Genomic DNA, 22,001 nt, shown 5'->3' with positions numbered 1-22,001 from the left:
AACAATTATTAATTCATATATCAACAATAATAAATATATAAAGACAAAAAGCATATAAATATGAGTATATATGTATATTATTTTTAAAAAAGTTATATATTTTATATTAAACTTCGGTTCATTCAGTTTTTTCGGTTTTTATACCGAACCGAACACCGAACTCCGAACTTTACCTAAAGTAGGAACTGAACCAAGCCGTTTGTACCAATCGTTTGTTACCCATTAAACAGCAATTCCCTTGCAATAGAGTTAGCCCTTCCAATTAGCTCAAATTACAATCCCTTCCATAAACTCAATATCCATTTCAGTGTCACATCCGTCGTTTTTAAAAAAAATTGGTCTCTCGCCACTGCAGTATGCATCTTTAAACAAGACCTAAACAATTGAGCGAGTCTTACCCAAATTAGCTAATCTTATAAGGTGGATTCTCGTCTCCTCTGATTGCAACTCAATTGGTTAATACAAGGTAAAAGATACTGTCATTTTTATTAAATTCAGCAATTTGGAGATTTTTCTGTGGATCGATGAATCTTGTTCTTGAAACTGTAATTATAGCATTATTTGAGCTCTGTTTGTTTGCCAAGAATGTGGTAGAATGGATTAGAGAAGAAAATGGAATTTGATTTTTGTAAAACCATTGATAATTTTTAGTTTAGTGATTGTTTAAAGGCTCTGATATTGGAGGTACCAAATGATTTAATTTGACTACAATTATTGATGCCTTGATGGATTTAAATGTAAAATAGTACTCTTATAGCGTAGAATATCAATTCGATATCTATCTTTTTCTTGTTTAGAAGCCTCGAATTCGGTAATTGATAAATTAGTAAGGAAACTATGACCTTCTGTTGTTATCATAGAACATTTGTGTTTTGACTTGAGAAGTTTTTACTAGTTATACTTGTGTTTTCTAACTCGTAGCATTTATTAATTGGTCACATTTTACTCAATTCATACCCATGATAGTTGTTTGAATGATTTGAACTTCTCCGGCTATTTAGGAACAAATACGCCTCAAACTCAATTTTGTGTTCATTAATGTTGATCTCTTTCCAGATAAAACAATTTGGATGCTGATTCGTTTAAATCCATGAGGCATGAATGATGAATTATATAATCCTCCTATTTACACATGGAAAAAACTGGAGTAGCCGGGTCTTGCAGACTTGGAGATGAGAGCACGAGTGACTTTACTGTTTGCTTGAGAAATCGTGAAGGAAGACCTGAGATATTTTACTGTCACTCCTCAATTCTAGTTAACAAGTGCAACTTCTTTGCAGATTGGGTCTCTAATCCAGACTCTGGAACATCTTTTCAGATTCAATGCTCGGAGGTTAATTATGATTATCATGTTTTCTTTTTAAAGTTGCTATATATGCCTGTGCATATGCTTCTAAACTGCTTAGATTCGGTTAAGTCTGCTGTTGGTGTACTTGAGGTGTCGGTTGCATTTGGCTGTGAAGATATTACTAAGAGCTGCAATCAGTACCTAGAGGCTGTTCCTTGGGAGGATAAAGAAGAGGAAGAAATCTTGAAAGTGGTCTCAAAACTGGGATCGGTAGCTATGCCAATAATATCCAGGATCCAACCCGTAGATTTAAGTGCTACAAAGAATGTTTTTGTTTCAGCAGTTCGTTTTGCCACATCTACTGGTGGTTCGTGTCCTCCATTTGGTGACGAGCTTAGAATCTCTGCTCAAGAACAAGTAGAATACATGTTAGGGGAAGATGAGGACACGCCATTAATCACAGCTGACGATGAAGTAAAATCAGTTGTGAAAATGGGGCTTTCTGAAATATTTTCTTCATTTGAAAAGCAATTATCTTCCCTGCTTTTGTGTTCCGACCTTGTATACGAGACAGCAGAGGCTAAAGCGTTGCAGAGTGTATCTGATCTCCAATGGTTGTGTAACATACTTCCAAAAATGGAGCTAATGAAGGACTTCGTTGCAAATTGGGCTGACATCTCCTGCAATATCTTGAGAATTATTGAAGACACGAGACTCGATTATGTGATGTGGGGTTTGAAAATAAAATTGATTGAAGTAACAAGCAAGGTACTAGAAGCAGTAGGGTATGGAAATGTGATTCTTCCAGCACCATGCAGGGTGCGGATATTGAATGCATGGCTACCTTATATACGAAAGTTGAAACCTCTTGTAGATTCGAAAAGTAGCGATGACTCGACTTTTCCCCACAAGATGGATGAAGATCTATGTCAGAGTATCGAGGGGGCAATCGTGTCTATGATACTGGCATTGCCATCGAATGATCAAGCTGAAATCCTAACAGATTGGATGAAAGCTGAGCAGGTTAGATATCCTGACCTGACTGAAGCTTTTGAGGTTTGGTGCTACAGAACAAAGTCGGCAAAAAGAAGACTGGTAGAGGGATTAGACAAGGTTGAAAATACATCAGCCTTTGATTTATCAATTTAATGCTGTTCTACCATTGAGTTTTTTGTACGGAATTATTCATCAATGTGCTTCTACATAAGGAGGGTCTCTTTGAAATTTAAGTAGCACCTTTTAAATTTATTTAAGGGGTAATTGCAAAATAATAATAAATTTTAGCGTCTTTTGCATTTTAACACGAATTTTTAGTTTTGACAATTTAAAACAGAAATTATTATTTTTTGTAATTTGAAAATACCAGTTAACTTCCTCTTTAAAATAATATTGATATGGACCCCATAACAATTTATATTGTAGTGTTTGCATTAATCTACTTTAAAAATTTGGAGTATGCGTTTTAAAGAAAAAGTAAATGATATAAATAATTAAGGATGAAAGAATATTTGTGTTAAAATTGCTAAACAGGTCAAATTTTATAACATATTTTGCAATTAAACCTTTAGTTAAAATAATTGAACGAAAGATAAGTTTGTTTTAGTACTTATGCCATCCCATATCCCATTTTTCTTTTGAAATATCACAAAAATATTTTTGTTTCCATTATTATATTTTTGTTAATCTTTTACCCCCATTTTATACTTTGTTTTAAGATGGTAATGACCACTTTTGGTGGGTTTAAATAAACATACAAAATGATTCCAAATCTAAATCCAAATCCAAATCCAAATGGGAACTTAATAGGAACAACCCATGAAATCCCCTTACATCCAGCTCACACCTCTAATCCTATTTATAAAATTGTCCAACTTAGCAATACTTAATTCCCCATAATACCCCTCACTTTGAAAGGTCATCCCTTTCCTTTTCTATTCTACAACGTCACCTACCTGAAAAACCAAATACAGAAATTAATCCCATCTTTGACTAGGTCACCCTCTTAATCTTAAATCCAATTAGGTTTGTTCATCTCCCTAATCACAATAATAATCTAATCTAACCTAATCCAATCATATCTGATAAACAAGAGAAGGAAGAATATGTATGTGAAAACTGAAACAACCATAGATGTGAACCGCAACACGGAATGGTTCACATACCCCGGAGTTTGGACTACTTATATTCTCATCGTTTTCATTTCTTGGCTTATTTTTCTATCTGTCTTTGGTTGCTCTGCTGGTATGGCGTGGACCATTGTTCATCTCGCTCATTTTGCTGTAAGTCACTTGTCGATTTCCAAAATTAGGTTTTATTTAATTTTTTTTATGATTTGCTTAGTTTTGGTCGATGATTCAACATTTATGTTGTTTTTTATGGATCTGCTTATGTTTTTAGTTTGGATTAGGATGATTTTGAACTGGATAGGTTTTAGGTTTTTTTATTTTTTAGAAGCTGAGTTAGTTGAATTGTCTTTTAGGCCTGAGATTATTTCAGCACCTTGTATGAAATTGAAAGGAACTGACTAATAAAGAGCCTGAGATTTTTTGAATGCTCTTTTTAATTTCTGTTCGACGGGCTTAAAAACACCGCGTGTAGAAGCATTGGTGTATGGAAATAACTGTCCTTAGCTTTGCGCTCAACAAATGTTTGATTGCTTAGTATGGTCGGCTGGTTCAATACTGTGCTGAATGTAAAATTAATGCATATGTAATCCTGACTATGAGCAGGCTGACATTTTTCAGCTAGGATGTTAGACTGAAGTATGGCTGACCATTATAGTTCACAGAAAAAGTTTAATGTAAATTGAAGTCTTAGACTAACCCTTAGGTGATGCAAGAGCCATAGAACCATTATTTAGTCAGAACAAAGCATTAGCAAATTTCTATTTGCACTCTGATTTAAGAGCCATAGAACCATGATTTAATATGAACAAGTATTGGAGAATTTATATATGAACATCGTTAGAGAATTAAAATGGTTCATCGAACTAGCTGTCAAATGTTAGACGCTTGAGCTTTGATTTGCACCGTAACTTTACATATAACTCAGAGTTGCCATATTATACGGTTAGGCTTGGAAGGTAGTTTGCTAATTTTGTTTACCAAACTGAGCAGGATTCCAACTTCTATCAGTCATTGTCCTCTTATCATTAGCAGTAATATCCAGTACTTCTGCTCAAATTGAGTGCATATTTTTGTGATCCTCGATTCTCCCTCAACAAGAACTTATTGACTGAAAGTTGCACATTGTTCCTTTTAGCCATCCCCTAAGATATTTCTTTCTGAATGTTGTACTTGCTGACCTTGATAGATGCAGATATGTAAAATACTATGTTTTTCAAATTATCCATATGTTTTACTTTCTTTTATTCATGTTATAGCTACTATTTACTATTTTATTTTCATTCTTCAGCCGGATGTCTCATTATCAAACTCACTTACATTAATGGAAAAATTATCTGCTCTTGCTTTATTCCAAGAATATACTTATAAATAACTGCTTATCCTCATAGAAAGAAGATTTTATATTCAAAAGAGATTATTGGTTTCCATCTTTTAAATTTATAGCACCAAGAGCCATGGGCAAGAAATAAAAATCACTTCTCTTTTGAGGTTTTGTGCTCTCTGCAATATTTATTTTGTTGCTCACTGATGTGTCTTGTTTCAGATTACTTATCAATTCTTTCACTGGAAGAAGGGGACTCCATTTGCTGATGACCAGGGAATCTACAACGGTCTGACTTGGTGGGAGCAGATAGAAAATGGCAAACAATTGACACGGAATAGGAAATTTTTGACTGTGGTACCTGTAGTTTTGTAAGTACTCTTCTGTATGTCTTATTATTGGACTTTGAAACATATACAATGTCTTGATGGTTGGAAGCTGTGATGAATGATTTTGCATTATGCCATTGATTTCTCAAATCATTTTTCCTTTTGATTGGATGACTTGTGTCCCAGTAGTTATAGATTACTGTCTAAAAGCTTGCATATTAGTCATTAGACATATTCTTAAGTTGCCAGAGCTGTTATGGACATAATCAACAAAATACTATTTCTCTACTCCTCACCCCCATATCCTGCCTTGGAGCTTAGAAACTGATCTTAATCTGTATGTATTGCGGCAACTGTGTAGAGTATTGTCCAACAAATTAGGGAGAATTTGATCTTTCAGAAAATAGCCAAAAAAAAAAAACTATCAATTGCCTTTTTTCTGTATGTATTAGTGCAAGTAAAATATATTGCCTTCTCTTACTCTTCTCTCCATGGAAGGGATAATTGAAGAGCTAGCGATAGAATGTGTTTCTTTGCCACTCTTTCATTTGTAAATTAAACTCATTCCTTCAGTTAAATATGTCAGCATTTTAGGTTTGGCCTAGACTACAAGAGAGGTCTGTCTAGCCTTGAAATGAATGTACATGCAGTACAGACTTCTGAAAAGTAGATGCATGTATGCTAAACTAATTCAAAAGGAAGCTGAACTTTTACTCTTTTAGTGCAGTTAATATGTTATGCCAAATTATTATTTTGTTACTTTTCCCCCTGTTTTTTTTTACTCGATCTTCCTAGTAGATAAAGCGTCTCCTTGAAGGTTTATTAGAATAGTATGTCATGATTGTTTATAAAGTAGATATGTCTATCACTGGACAGTGCTTTGCTTTTGCATAATAAGCCGGGCCCTTATGCTGGCTTTTATCTAAGCACTTTTTCTTGTAAGATAAGTCCTTTAGTGAAATTATGTTGCTTAGTTTGCATATTTTCCCTTAAATCCCACGGCATAATTATTAAGATTTCATTTCTTTTTCAACTCTAGATGGACCAGTGTACTTGCTCAGTAGCATGTGATTGGTGGTCATCAAAAGATCATTTAGGCTGTGTTTCGTTAAGTTGGTATTGCCTTTGCTACAAAGTTTCACCCATGTTTCATTTGGCAGGTATCTGATAGCTTCACATACGACAGACTATCAAAATCCAATGCTGTTCTTCAACACATTAGCAGTATTTGTATTGGTGGTGGCAAAGTTCCCACACATGCACAAGGTTCGCATATTCGGAATTAATGGTGGTCACAACTAGAAAACTGAATGTTTAAATTTCTGCTGTCAACTTTTCGGCATGCTGATATGCCTGGTATTGTCCCTGTACAGATACTAAAACTGTCAAGGGTTAGCATTATTTTCTTTGTTGTGAAGCAAATATGTATACGTCCCTTGATTACATCCTGGGTTTAAAGAAAAAGCACTAAATTTTGCTTGTATTATTCTGGCTAGATGCTTACAATATCATATCATTCTCCTTTGTTAAATAAACATGTGTTCGGATTTGAAGCTTTGATACCATTATTTAGACGGATTGTGTTCGGGTCAGTGAATATTTGTTATTTTAAAATGAAAAACGAACAGAATGACGGAGAGAATTGTGTCATTTTCTTCTACACCCTATACGCTCTGACCAAGTTAAAACTCATTGCGTCATCAGATCAGGTTTTAGTTGGATAAAGAAAGGCTTAAAAAAGAGTTCCAGGTAGTTGGAAAATTGCCGTGGCAGTATGTCACTGCCATAATTTCCGTTTTTTTACTGATAAAGTGAGTGAAAATGCCATTTCAAGATGGCCATAAATTTGGTTCTAACCACTCACATCTAACTCTCATGATCGACCACATGAACACATCTTTAACTGGATAATTATTTACACACTTTATCTGAACAGGACCACGCGAGATCTCAAAGTGAATAAACTGTAAGAGAATCAAACTATTCTTATAATCGGTGTTTTAAAAATTTAGCTGTAGCTATTAATTTACGATTTAACCAGTTAAATAAAAAATGAATAAATTTATATAAAATTTTAGCTAACAAATAAATTGAAAATTAGAAAATGACACATTTTAACTAGTCAATACAGAGATATTGGTTTTTATGGTTAAATCAATTAGAAAAAATTCAATTTTTTAGTGATACATTGCTTAATATTCGGATTAAAACTCTTACATCGGATCTAAAGCTGAAAAGATGAACAAACGTCAAAGAAATACTAGAAGAGAGATTCACTCTAACGCTACGTAAGTATAAATGATGAGAAAAAATATAAAATAAGGGTGATCCGATTTATATATTATGTGATCCTCTCACCGATTTATATATTGATGATGAGTTGTACATTTTGGTATATCTAAAATGTGCTAGTTGCGTATGACGTCTAGTTCGGTCTTCTACATACCTTATTTTGCTCTTGATGTTACTCAATTATGTTGATCGGGTTTGACTTGTTGGACTTGGTAGGCTCTCGAGAGTTTTTTGGTTATTCTTGAACTGTATTGTTATAATGTAATTTTTTTTCGATTGAAAGATATGGAACTTGAAATCCATTTTTTGAGAAAAATTAAACATAGTTGACTTTCAGTTCTTGATCAAATTGGCCGGTCTGATATATACGATTCTTAAAACACCGGTTTCAATTAGACTAAAAACTGACGAGTTTTACTTCAAACACTTCAATTCTTTAAATTTGAACAGCCATTATTAATCTTTGAATTTTAATAAAACTAAATAAACATTATCATCATTTGCTTTCTCTAGCTACTTCGAATCTCATCCTCTGTGTCCATTTCTGTGCTGCAAATTGAGCATAAAACTTGAAACACGTAATTACAAGAGTAGTTGAATAATGGAGACATAGTAATCTAACAAGTAAATACACTTTTCTTCAAAAAGACAAGGCGTGGTGAAAAACAATACACAACAAATATAGAACAAAATTAAATTATTCAATTTTCCATTTATACAATTTCTTCAAGTAAGTATATATATGCAACATCTATCAAATGTTTAGCTATTAAAAGCTAGGCCAAAAATATTCCTTTTTATACATTTCCATGAAGACAAAGAAATACAATAAAACATTATTTTGCATCATTGCTCTAATTATACTTTTTCGGGAAAAAGTATATCAAAGCAAATTAACAACCATTTGTTTGTTTTTTTACCTTATATTCTCCTTTCTTTTATATTAATTTTCACCTAAATATAGCTTTCTTACTGTAGAAAAACTTTGAATTATAGAGTTTATCCTCTGCAATTAAGGAAAAATGATAATGAGTATATGCCAAAGAGGTAGGGTTAATGGGTCATATAATATAAATAGACCTCTAAATTTGGTACCAAAAATACTTAAAAAAAATTCAACACCCATAATAGAGGGGCATATAACACTTTTTGCCAGTTATTTTATGGACTAAGTGGGTTACAGCAAAGAAACAAAAAATGAAATACTAGTAATATTTTTCAATTTTGAAGTGTAGATCTAGATGGATGATGGATCAGACTTTAGTGGGATGAATTATTCTGTAGCACACTTGTCTAGGAGAATGTTTGTGGGTCCCTGAAAACCAAGACCTAAGAATTAAGGGTTTCTCAGATCTTTCTCAATCTTTTCAATTATTAAAGAAATCACAATATCACAATAAAATAATTTAAACAAGAGAATTGAGAAAGAAATAAATAAAGTGATCATCAGTTTGAAGTTGAGGCAGGTTCAGTGGCTCTAAGTTTTAGAACTTTTTATGATACAGATATCTGGAGCGACTATCTCGATTAATTTTAACCCGACGAAATATAATTCATTTTATATCTGATTTTTATAGCGACTGTCTCGACTAATTTTAACCTAACAACATATTATTCGTTACGAGATAAAACTTTTTTTAAAAGATTTTTAAAATTATTACATATTCCATGCTCAAATTTGAAATAGCTATTAAAGAAAAAGAATTATTATCACTTCATCTCAACTCCGTTTATTTTAAATTTTAAATTTTAATCTCTCTTTTTATAATATTAAAAAAACTAAAATTTGCTACCTGGCTCATCTCATTTCATCAATGATCATCTTTCTCCAACTTCCCCACCTGCTACTACAAATCATATGTCTGCAACATTCTCAGTCCACATGAGATGAGACCATTTCTTACATTTAAAAGCCTGTTTAAAACATAATAAAAACAAGAAGAAAACGAAGAAGAAAATGCACATTGAAAATATAATACATGTAGACGGTAAGAAAACAATTCGAATGAAAAAAAAAAAGGTCTTCCATCCATCAAACTCCTTACAAATTTTCACATTATTTTCTTCATTATACCCATGATACATAATTTTGTAGCTAAGCTAGCTCTTTAATACATAATTCCCCATGTATGAAGCCAATCTAAAATAAGCTTCACATTTTTCCCAAAGAAACATACTTGAAATTTAAAATATGGAAGCTAATATATAGAGCCAAAACCCATGTATCCTATCTTGTTAGTAATCAAGAAATCCAAACACCCACCTTAAAAAATCCAATTAACAAGAAAATTAAAATCCAACCCCAAGATTAATTATTTTCTTAAAGATATGATCATAATATTAATATATGTATATGATTTATCATTAATTACCATGATCCACCACCTCCACCCAACATTCCTGTCCAATAACCGGTTGAATCTCCTTGCTCTCTATTCTGCTCAATATGGTGATCACTTGTGCTTGAAACTTGCTTTAGATCTTCAAATGGAAACAAAAGCCTCCCACTATTATTTTCTTGAAGATTACCATATCCACTCCCAATCCCATCAAGAGAAAAATTCAAAGTTGGTTTAAAATCTTGAATTAGAGGATTAATATTAAACCCTGAGGAGTAAACTGAATTTGGATCTTGATCATGATGATGATGATGAACTCCCATAGGCATAAAAGAATTTAAACCCCTTGAAGATATTCCTGTTAAAAGCTCCAAAGCTGAAGAAGAAGAACAATTCTTGCTGCTGCTGCTGTTGTTGTTACCTTCATTAATGGTAGGCATTTGAATTAGGTCAGAGAAACTTGTTGGAAAAGCTAGGTTTAGATCTTGACCTTCAATCATCTTATTATTAGGGTTTTGAGCTGAAGACTGAGATAAATTACTAACAAGATCAGGAAGTTTCTTAGAAGATGAGGAAGTGGTAGTTAAAGTAGTTAAAGAAGATGAAGAAGATGAAGTTAACGATGATCTTTTGTTTTTTCTTGAACCGCCACCGACTGGAATGTTTCTTAAAGAACCACCTTCAGTCCAGTATCTTCTACAAGTCTTGCAAAAGTATCTAGGTTGTGTAAGACTGTAATTGTTGTAATAACAGAATTTTGTGTTGGTTGAATTGCACCTTGGACAGTTCAACACTTGCTCTTTTTGAGTTCTTGATTTCCTCTCTAAAGCACCACTACTTGCAGGTTTTGGACATGAATTATTGGTTACTATGTCTTCTATTGGTTTCACCACTATCTCCTAACAAAAGAGAAAAAAAGAAAATTGTAATTCAAGATTTAAAGATCAAACACAGAACCCAATTCAAGAAAGCAAGAAATCAGACTGACAAACAAATAAAACAATTTAGCTATACTTTACACTTTAAAAAAGGAAAAAATAAATAAAAAGTAATCAACTCAAACTCATAGCAAAAGAGAAATTAAGTTAAAAGGTGAAGAAACTGATAGAAACTAAATCCAAATTTAGTGGGGACTTGCACCAGCTGCCATGAACACACTCATGGAAATAACAAAAACCATAAATATTTCAATTTGATCTAGCTAGGGCTAATTTCTTCACAAGAAAATCCAAAAAGAAAAAATATAAGTGGTAGTAGATCTATGTATACCTGTGGCCAGTGAGCAGTATCCATAGATGAAACTGAAGATGGCTTTGAAATATTACGGAAAACAAAAAGAAAAAGCAGACTTTTTCTCTTTTCTTGATCTTTTATGAGAACTGGTTTCAACAAAAGTTTTAAATGGTTTTGAGTGGAAGTTCTTCTAATGCTTGCTTTATGGGTTGTGTTTGTATATATGAGAAAAAGGAGGGGTTTATGTTAATTTAATTCTCTAATTAACAATATCAACATATTTTAATTGTGGGGAATATTTGTCTGTGTAAATAAATATTAAAGTATTTTATTGTGATTATGTATTATGATCAACGCATATAATTCTTTGCTGACTACATATATAATATTGGGAGTAGACAAACTCAGATTTTTCACCTGTAATATTGACATTTTTAACGTCATTACCTAAGATTCAGTCTCTTTTGTTCTTCTTGTTTAGCTAGGTTTCCACCATCTCACTCATTTTCAGAAGCTTTTATAAATATTAAAAAAGCATTATGACACTTTACTAAATTAAAGTCTTTTAATATAATTAAAGATTGACTAATTGTGTCCATTCATTATTTTTAATTATATAATTGATTATAAGTTTTCTTTTAATAAATTAATGAGAAAAGATACCAAATGATTAATTCATCCAAAATATCTAAAATGGTTGATAAGATTATAATTTATCTATCTCTAAATACTTTAATATGTGAATGCCCATTAAATTTTTAATAAAATTTGTTGAGATTATTTCTAAAATTTTAATTAATTTAGGACTGTTACATTTATTTTAATATGTGTTAGATATTGATCAGCGCAATTATTTGTAATAGATAAATTTGGTATCTATCTATTGTTAATCAATAGTGTAGCCTATGACTAGCCATGTGTAGATATGCATCATGATTTAATCAAAACTCCAACAGTACCCTGACCTAGGAACAACAACTCACCTTAAACTTTTTTTCGTTTATACCCTGATTTAGGAAAAAATTCATTTATATCCTGACGTATGTATTTATGTTTTATCTCTACCCCGAGACACTAAATTAACCTCTTTTCATTAAGAAAAAAGTTTAAAATAGTTCTTCATTTTTAACCTAAACTAATTAGAGTTTAATTATAAATGAATTTTTCTCTAAATGAAGGACTATTTAAAACTTTTTTCTAAATGAAAAGAGGTTAATTTAGTACCTCGGAGTAGAGGTGAAACATAAACACATACGTCACGGTATAAATGAATTTTTTTCTAGGTCAGGGTATAAACGAAACAAAAGTTAAAGATGGGTGGTTTTTAAGTAATTAAGCCTATATAAATTAACCAAAGATTATAAATAATATGTTTATTCAAAAGATGTGAGAAAAATAGAAACAACAAAGATCTGCACCATACCAATATTACATTGATATCATTAGATATAAATATATATGAAACCCAATAGAAACACATAGCTTTGATGATGTCTAGCTCTTTTTAGTTTTGTTTTCATCTTTATTTTGTTTTTATTAAAATGTTAAATGTTAATAATTATGACTTGTTTCTCTAAAAGGGAAAAACCATTAAATCAAACTCAAGATTAACTGTAGGCCAAAACAAGAATTCAGAAGTGACTTGACTTCACCAACGATTGATTTATTGACATATTTGAGATTTTCATGCCATAAAGCTAATTGAAAAAATTTAATTACTTTCACCATCACAACCACAACTCTATAATCCTATCCATTTAATAGCTAATGACACCATTAATTCTAATTAATGTTCATTTGTTTAAACACGAAATTGAAACTACATATATAAATCTAGCTTTTTTTTTATTTTTTATAATTACATATATAAAGCTAGCTAGTAATCAATTGATCTAGGGATATATAAATATAAACATTTATAGCTGGTAATTACTACGTTTGAAATCTATGGATGTCTATAATTATATGCTTTCAATTTCTTATAGTACTATTTGTCCTGAGAAACAAGTAAGGTGCAAAATTTAGAAATTGGTTTTAAAACTAGGCCCAAATACAACAAAAATCACCATTTTTTGCGTGTTTTGCATGTTTAAGCATCAATTTTTAATCTTGACAAAACAGTTCACGAATTTTCCAACTTTTCAATTAAGACACGGGCACCGTTTTGGATGTAAAACGGCACCCTTTTGGGTGTAAAACGAACAATTTTTAAAGAAAATGCAAACGTGGTTTTAATTGCAAAAATTGAAAGGTTCGTGTACCTTTTTACAAAAAGTAAAATTTTATGTTAAATATGCAAAACACATGAAATTAAATTGGTAATTTTTGATGCATTTAAACCTTAAAACTATACAAACCGTCTTTCTATCTTCAATTGAATTTTAACCTGGATCTATTTTTTTTCCAAATTTAGCATGAGAGTTTCTTCCTTTTCCAAATAACCCTACTTTAGATGTATGCATCAAATGACATGTATGTTAATTAGACAATTTTAAAGCATAAAACACTATTCCTAAAATATAAAACTAAACCACTCAAAAAGATTTGAGGTCAAATTCTTTTTGACTAATTAAACTTTCAAGTTATTTTAAAAAGAATATCACTACTAAAAAACTGTGTTTTACCGACGGATTTTAGCGACGGATTCAAAATCCGTCGCTAATTTTTTTTTACCGACGGATTTAGCGACGGATTTGAAATCCGTCGCTAAATTGTCATTTAAATTGGCGGGAATGTTCCCGCCAACTTTAGCGACGGAAAATCCGTCGCTAAAGTTGGCGGGAACACTCCCGCCAATTATTTTGATGTATTTAGCGACGGATTTCAAATCCGTCGCTAAATCTGTTTTTAGCGACGGATTTTAGCGACGGATTTAAATCCGTCGCTAATTACCGACGGATTTTAGCGACGGATTTAAATCCGTCACTAATTACCAAAAAATAAAAAAAATCGTAAAAAATTATTAAATTAAATAAATTTTTTATCAAAAAATTATTTAGAAAAATAATTATTAAAGAAAAAATAATTATTATTTTTTTAATTATATATAATATTATTTAAATATAACATAAATATAAATATTTAAAATATTGTTATTTATTTATTCATTAATAATTATTTAAAATAACTATTAATTATAAAAAATAATTATATTAAAATGTGGGAGGAAGTATTTGTCATTTTTAGTTACATTTAAATATAAAAATACATATATATATAACAAGAAGCTGAGCTGGTTCAGGTGGAGATACGCGCGGGAGAACTTCAAAGTTAAAGAGCAATGAGTGGGAGCAGTGGGAAGGATGGGTGACCTACTGGGAAGTTTGTAAAAATTGCGAGTGGGTGATGGAGGCAACGGATGGGTACCCGAGGGCGACGGGGGACGGGTGGGGGACGGAGGTTGACGGAGTGTGACGGGTGTGTGACCGATTAAATAATAATAATTTATTTTACGATTTAATTTTTTTTTATTTTTTGGTAATTAGTGACGGATTTAAATCCGTCGCTAAAATCCGTCGGTAATTAGCGACGGATTCAAATCCGTCGCTAAAATCCGTCGGCAATTTCTGAAAAATCCGTCGCCAAATTTTTTGGTCCGTCGCCAAAAATTTAGCGACGAGGATTTTGCCGACGGATTGAATCCGTCGGGAAATCCGTCGGGAAACGTTTTCCCGACGGATTTCATGCTTTTAGCGACGGAAAAATCCGTCGCTAAAAGCAAACATTTTAGTAGTGTATTGAACTTAAATTTATTTTTTTAAAATCACCACACTGCAATATCATTTTATAAAAAAAATTCCAATCTTATTTTACTTATGCGACCATCTAAGTTAAAAAATATTTGCCGCATCGGCAAATATTACCAAATTTTGTTGACGTGAAAAATATTTTTTAAATACTTTGATTCAGATGGCCACATCTATAAATTAAAAATATTTTTTTCAACTAAAAAATTAAAATTTAATGACCTAAAATCAACAAATTGAGCAATATCCTTTTTGAAATAACTTGTCATATGATGTATTTGACCCAAAATATTTGTCATTAGAGAAATTATAATAGTATATGAACTAGTACTTAGAGTAAAAATATCTATAATGGATTCAACAAAAGATTAAATACCTTACTGTGCAAATTAGGAAAAAAATCCAGTTTAATTCTCTTAATGCTTTATTTTAGTATATAATTAATGAGATTATATTTTTGAGAAAATACTGTGTATGTTTAATAGAAGATAAAGATATTAAATTAAAAATATAGAAAAATAAATAATATTACTTATTATTTATATAAAACAAAAACACACAATTCAATCAATATTTTTCTTTTTGTAAAAGATTCTCCTTGTTTTATTAAAAAATGTTATTAATTTAAAAACTGTTAGAAAGTACTATAATTAAAAAAAATAATTTAAAAGATATACATGAACTACTTAAAGAGTCAACAATAGTCATGACTCTATTATTAACATAAGCTCCTAATTGTAGACGGAATTGAAAATGAGATACTAAATCATTTGATTTTTAAATAAAAGGTACCAAACTATGTATTATGACAAATGTGAAAGATCTTAGAATAATTTTCTCATTTTTAAATTAAAAAATTAAATTTTCGTGACTAAAGTAAAATAACACGAAAATTTAGTGACACTAAAAATTTAACGTCCCGTGTAATTAAATAAGAACAATTCTTAAAAAAAGTAGATAAAGATAAAATTTAATTCTATTTTTTTCACTTATTGGTTAAATTCGTAAATATAAGATATGTTTAATATAATAATTGCATAATAATTAATAAAAAAAATATAGCATAGAGTCGCTTTTTGCTTTAAACAAAACAAAAAAATGTAATTCTCTATAAAAAATGGTCAGAATCACAACCAAAATGTTCGTCAACCGCTAACCAGGTATATAAGAAAAATAAGAGTGAGGTGTCCTTCTTCTTTCTTGTTCATCATCTTCTTCGTTTTCTTTTGCTATAAATAAAGCTGGCCTGTATATAGGTATTGTAGTGTATGTGCAGTCAATATCATCTCTTTGAAGTTTGAATGACTAAACGGTGGTGATTGGATTCACTAAATTAATTCCTTATAATATATGATGATAATCATCACTTTTGAGTTACTGCTGTGTAAAAGTAACAGTAAGTAATCATCATTCTTTGATGTAATAATTATATATATATTTATGGTTGCTGATTGTAGAGTAGAGAACCGCCATCACCGTATAATACAAATGAAGAGTGGCGGCGAACAGAAGCCGTCTGATGTGGGTGGGGGTATCTCTCATTACACAGACTCACATTGTACACATTCTTTTTTCCTATACGAATTCTTACGTAAGCCACTTTGTGTACTCTTTATCGAGCTCTAATACGAGCAAAGTTCACGAACTTTTAATCGAGATTATATAAGACATTAAACGAATTTATATACGAATTGCTCGTAAACCTAATAATTAGTGAGCAACTCAGTTTAATTAGAGCCTTACATGAGAATGATGTTGACTTAAGAAGATAACATTCCTACAGCAGAAATTTGATACTAAAAAAGCAAAAGAGAGTAGAATTGTTTATGTTTGTGTGTACATAACCCAGTGGGCGGCAGTGGAGGTGGAAAGCTATGGGTCCCAAAGCTTGCGCATGCCACCATTTTTTCAAAATTAATATGCCCACCTATGTTCAGAATCTGGCCATTTTTAATAATAAATATATCTATAATTTAATTTAACAGATAAAAGAGTTATAGTTGGTAGTGTTAAATATAGACTTAATCACAAAAAATCCCTTCACCTTTATCCTTTTTTATAAATATACTCTGAGGTAAAAATTTCTCCAATTTTACTCTAATTTGCTATTTTATATTTCAATTGTCCTCAAAGTATAAAATTAACCTCTTTTCACTTATAAAAAATTTTAAGTTAATTTTTTATTTTTTATATTATTAATAATATTAGAGTCTAATTAAAATATAGACTAAAAATAAAGGATTATTTAAAAAAATTTGTAAGTGAAAAGAGGTCAATTTAATGATCTGTGATACAATTGAAATATAAAAGGACAAATTAGGAAAAATTAGAGCAAAGTTGAAGAAATTCCTACGTCAGGGTATATTAGTAAAAGGGGATAAAGGTGAGAGGTTTTTGAGTGGTTAGACCTTAAATATATTTAAAATTAAATTAGTTTAAATTGGCGGCAGCGAATTTCGGAGCCCATAATTCAAAAGTACACTTAGAGAATTAGTCACTCGAACTAATTAAACTTCATTCGGAAACAAATTTAAAATTATTATGTAAATATTTTTATTTTTGAATAATACATTAAAAATGTATATCAATATTGTTTGAATTTTTATAAAGATATTATTTTATTATTTAAATTTTTAAAATATATCCAATAAATATTTTAGCTGTATTTGCGAAAACTAAACTAGTAATTAAAATATAAAAAAATTTATTAATATAATTTTGTATGTAGAATTCGAATAAAAAATATATTATAATTTATTTGTACATATTATTATAATTTTATCTTATCCAACACATGAATGATTCAAAAATGATTAATAATATTTACACAGAAGGTACAAAAAAATATTTCAAGTTATAAAAAAAACATATAAATCTTTGAAGTTTTTTTTGATCTATTTAAGCCCTAAATGTTTCTATTTAGAATCATAAATCTTCACTTCAAAAAAAAATCGGAGAAATAAACAAAAAAATATAGGGTTAAGTGTTCAAATTATAAACTAAAAGGGCTTTTGACAGCTCTTTCTAAAAAATTAGAGGACTTTTTTGTACCATTTAAAAATATTGAGGGCTCTAATGACCTAAAAAACTTACGTGTTCTTTTTAGACAACTTAATATTTTTTTATACCTTTGATCTAATATTATTTAACATATTTTCTAAAAATAAAATAAAAGTGTTAAACATAAAATCTAAACAATGAAATATTAGATTTAAAAATTTAGATATCAACAGTGTCATATTTTTCATATATTTAAATTAAGTTTTTTTCTTGCCAAAGTTTAAATGTAAGTAAAAAAATTACAAAATTATGTTTTGATGATATCAAACATGGTATTGGCTGGTAGGGGTGAGTACAGTTCTGGTGAATTCAGGAATTGGCAAATTCTGGAACCAAACTAAAAACAGAGGCTATCAAAAATTGGATCTCTGGATCTGTACTAATAATCGGTTTGATTTGGAAATTTTATTTTTCAGTATGATTCGGTACGGGAGTTCGGTCTTAATGGTTTCAGTACAATATCATTGTCAAATCTCGGGATGTGAACCACCCGCAAGCCCACATACCTGGTAATTCCGCTATAATGGCCAGCAATCCAACCTTAACCACTCCATATTAAAAAGGGCGTAGCCGGAATTCAAAACCGCGATCTTTAGCGCCCAGATGTCCGAGACTTAGACCGCTAAACCAAATCTGTGCGGGCTATATAAATTAATATTCTTAATATATATTACTTAGTTTTATAAAAAAAAATTTAATGTTTAGAAATTTAAAGTTAATATGAACATATTAATCAAATTAAAAATAGAATAATATACATATATATAATTTTCGGTTTTTTGGGTATAAATTTGGTACGGTTCGGTTTTTAGTACGGTTATTTATAAAAGATGCAGAACCGTATTGATAAAATTTTTGGTACGGTTCGGAAAAAGTTAATGATCAATTGATATTTTTCGGTATTGAATATTTTCGGTCTGATTTTAAAGATAGCCAAAATCCGTTAATACCTCTGTTGGCTGTGGCTGGCTGCTTTATTTTCTTCATTCTTTTGCCCTCTATCGACGTGGATCGCATGTGATACTGCATTCCACCTTGGCTCCGTTCCGTTAAAAAAAAAAACCTTGGCTCCGTTCACAAAACAAAAATCATTTCATATCTAGCATAATAGAAAGGATTAAAAAAAAATTCAAAGAAAAATTAATTAAATGTTATAGAATATAGATCATCGACCTATTTCTTAAAAAACGTATGTCCATTTTCACATAATTTAAAACAAAAATTGATCAGCATTTTAATTTTTAAAAACTTATTTTACTTTTTATTATTATATTGTTATTGATATTATGACTAGCTCATTTTTAGAATAATAATAATAAATAGGGAACTTTAAATAAGAACAAAATAGACAAATTAATTTTAGAATTTGTGATTTATTAAAAAATGTAAAATATTTAAAATATATATAAAAAACAAACAAATATTTTGAGAATAGGAAATCCGTGCAGCAAAATACCCTGGATCTAAAAATCTTTTGAAAAGGACAAAGTTTCATTTGGTGGGTGTGTCTAGGAAGAACAAAAAGAGACCGTAACGCTTGGCTTGGTTGCTTGGCTTGACACTCTCTTTAGTGCATTTTTTCTTTGTTCGAGAGTTTGATGAAGACGTGCCCAAACTACTTCAGGCTATTCCATATCCATTACTGCTATGCTAACTCCAGCCACATAAGGGGAATCAGGTTGGAGGAAACCCCGCGATTTTTTTAGAAGAAAATTTATAATTTTTTAAAAATAAGATTTTAGAGATGATTTTTAGAAAGAAAAAAATAGTGAATTTTTTTTATTAAAAAACATTGGTACAAGAATTTATAAATTTATGAATATTAAATTTCAATTTAAAATGAATTTCATATTAATTGGTTGTGATACTAGATATAAAAATTCATATGAAAATTATATTAATTCATAAAAAAATAAAATGCAAAATGTAAGTATTATATTGTAGACTTTAAATTGTTACATTAGACATGAGATATTTGAAGGCCCCCCCTAAATCTCTGATGATGAATAATTATATAGGCTTTTAGTACAATTAATTAATACTGGTATTAATACTAAACATGACTCCATCAAAGTCATTGGACTTATTATTAAGTTCGATTCACTTGCATGCATTTTAGGTTGTTCACAATTTGAATCTACATATTTATACGCTTTGATGTACTATACTCTAATTTAATTAATGCATGTGAATCAAAAAGAGCTGTCAACCAATGCAATTCGATTGCTTTTAAAAGAATTACAATTCTAAATATTACCAAATATCTCTCTATTGCAATGTGGCTTAACCTACAAGAAAAACACCATCATTTCTACATTGAGATAATCATTTATAATGGTCACCATTTTAAAATAAGTACAAAATGTTGTATTCCTATTATTCAAATCTTAATTTATCAGCACCCCAATAATATCATTTATTACCATGTTAATTTATTGTTCATTTTCAAGATTAGTAGAGTATTAAAATGCCCTATGATGTACATGTCAAAAACTTTGAACTTTTAAGGAACGAAAGCAGGATCATAATTAACAATTGTTCTTTAATTGTCAATTACTTGTTATTTTTTATCTTTTGATAGTTTTTGGTATTTTTTATCGTTCCAATTATTCTGTTTTTATTGTCTGTCATTAGTTGCTTTTTTTTGCCTTTTTTTTTTGCTCACTCTTTATCTATATCTATATCTATATACTTATATAATTGAGAGGACCAACGGAGCCCTCTCATTCATTCTCACCAAATAGAGCAATTATGTTAGTTCCCATCTTTTTTAAACAACTTAATTTTATTTTATTATTTTTAATGATAATTAACCACGTTTTGCAGTATTTGTTTTCTAATAAACTACTTAGTCATTGTTTATCAATCAAACTTTTTTATTATAAATTGTATATGACATCAATTATCCATAAAAGCCACGATGAGAACTTCGGTTTATTCTGCAATGATACAACTTTAGTTTGTGCATTATATATGTGTGATTTTTTTATTTAAAAACAATTGCCATATGAATTGTTTGTATGTTCAACAATTGTCATACGAGTATGCTTTAATGCGCAATTATATTTTCATTTGCAGGGATATAGGCAGCTTTCTCTTTGAGAATTTGATCCATTCCAGGCTTGAAATGTACGAGGTATTATTATTTTATTATACGCATTATTCATTTACATCCGACTATAACCAAACTGATATTTTTGAGTAAATAGATTTCTTCTTGGCTTGCCATTTTTTTCTCATTGATAAACTGGTAAGTTTGTTGACAAATATTTAACCTTAACAAAGTATTATTTATTTGATATATTTTCTTCATTTAAAAAATAAATATTATATAATTTTTTTTGACGATCTTTCGATTTATTTAATATGGATGATTTGTAATGAAATATTATATGGTTGTTTTGTATGTATAACCCTACAAATGGGACAATTTTTAGTTATGTAAAGATAAATTTTAGTATATATAACCTTACTAACTAATTTAGTGAAAGCAGTTAGTATGTATAACCTTACAAATCTAATAAATAGACTATGTGGCTTTAGGAAACAAGGTAGATGAAAGCGCGATAGATCATCGTCAGTTGATTGCAGAAGACATTGTGGCTCTAGGAAACAAGATAGATGAAATCACATTCTCTCATGTTAGACGAGAAGGTAATCGATTAGCTCATTCTTTAGTTAAATGGGGTTTGCAAAATAGAATAGATATTATTTCAGATAGTGTTGTTACAAAAGAGTTGCAAGACATTGTAATGGCTCATATTTTTCTGCAATAAAATCCTACCTCATTCTAAAAAAAAAAAATAGACTATGGAATCAGTAAAAAAAATACAAAACTTTATATCAATTGATATTTTAATTTGAAAATAAGCTTTAAAAGGTGTTAATATCTAGGCCTAATCACTCAAAAAACCCTCACCTTTAAACTTTTTTTCAATTCTACCTCGACGTTGAAAATTTGTCAATTTTACCCACTTTTGAATTTTCCGTTTTCAATTGTACCCCAATATTTAAATTTTTGTTAATTTTTTTACTTAAATGATGAAATCATTCAATTAATCAAGTCTAAACATGAAATTAAATTCTTTTTTATTCAAAAGAGTACAAATAAGTCCTTTATTTTTAAAAACTAACTAAAAACCATAATCAAATTAACACTAGTTTAAATTCTTAATTAATTTAACTAAATTTAAATAAATTTTAAAAATATACAATTAATATATGCGAGACATGTAGAATGTTTTAAACAAATTTCCAAATGCAAAAG

General features: G+C 29.9%; 3 protein-coding genes across 3 annotated transcripts; 2 read left to right on the top strand and 1 right to left on the bottom strand.

Moving 5' to 3' along the window:
• The first annotated feature begins 245 nt into the window (after nt 1–245).
• LOC126679394 (BTB/POZ domain-containing protein At3g05675) lies at nt 246–2,589 on the top strand. The gene is made up of 2 exons (XM_050374411.2): nt 246–466; nt 1,057–2,589. Exon 2 carries the CDS (start codon nt 1,133–1,135, stop codon nt 2,435–2,437), a length of 1,305 nt encoding a protein of 434 aa, XP_050230368.1. The 5' UTR covers nt 246–466; nt 1,057–1,132; the 3' UTR covers nt 2,438–2,589.
• Nucleotides 2,590–3,178: 589 nt separating this feature from the next.
• On the top strand, nt 3,179–6,599 carry LOC126679339 (uncharacterized). The gene is made up of 3 exons (XM_050374354.2): nt 3,179–3,567; nt 4,958–5,106; nt 6,225–6,599. The coding sequence occupies exons 1-3, from the start codon at nt 3,391–3,393 to the stop codon at nt 6,364–6,366; spliced, it is 468 nt and encodes a 155-aa protein (XP_050230311.1). The 5' UTR covers nt 3,179–3,390; the 3' UTR covers nt 6,367–6,599.
• A 2,763-nt stretch (nt 6,600–9,362) lies between these two features.
• On the bottom strand, nt 9,363–11,153 carry LOC126676131 (dof zinc finger protein DOF4.6-like). Its single transcript, XM_050370260.2, has 2 exons — nt 10,965–11,153; nt 9,363–10,594 (listed from the first exon to the last, which is right to left on the bottom strand). The coding sequence occupies exons 1-2, from the start codon at nt 10,986–10,988 to the stop codon at nt 9,725–9,727; spliced, it is 894 nt and encodes a 297-aa protein (XP_050226217.1). The 5' UTR covers nt 10,989–11,153; the 3' UTR covers nt 9,363–9,724.
• Nucleotides 11,154–22,001: the final 10,848 nt, after the last annotated feature.

Source organism: Mercurialis annua, linkage group LG4 (genome assembly GCF_937616625.2).
Source record: "Mercurialis annua linkage group LG4, ddMerAnnu1.2, whole genome shotgun sequence".
Lineage (NCBI taxonomy): Eukaryota > Viridiplantae > Streptophyta > Magnoliopsida > Malpighiales > Euphorbiaceae > Mercurialis > Mercurialis annua.
The sequence above is the reverse complement of the archived record's forward strand: the minus strand, read 5'-3'. Positions and strand labels throughout refer to the sequence as shown.

Excerpts from the sequence above, each read along its gene's own strand:
- LOC126679394 (XM_050374411.2), top strand. The coding sequence starts at position 1,133 with ATGGAAAAAACTGGAGTAGCCGGGTCTTGCAGACTTGGAGATGAGAGC.
- LOC126679339 (XM_050374354.2), top strand. The coding sequence starts at position 3,391 with ATGTATGTGAAAACTGAAACAACCATAGATGTGAACCGCAACACGGAA. Across the intron at positions 3,568-4,957 it reads TTCATCTCGCTCATTTTGCT|ATTACTTATCAATTCTTTCA; the intron begins GTAAGTCACTTG and ends GTCTTGTTTCAG. Across the intron at positions 5,107-6,224 it reads ACTGTGGTACCTGTAGTTTT|GTATCTGATAGCTTCACATA; the intron begins GTAAGTACTCTT and ends TTCATTTGGCAG.
- LOC126676131 (XM_050370260.2), bottom strand. The coding sequence starts at position 10,988 with ATGGATACTGCTCACTGGCCACAG. Across the intron at positions 10,595-10,964 it reads ATACTGCTCACTGGCCACAG|GAGATAGTGGTGAAACCAAT; the intron begins GTATACATAGAT and ends CTCTTTTGTTAG.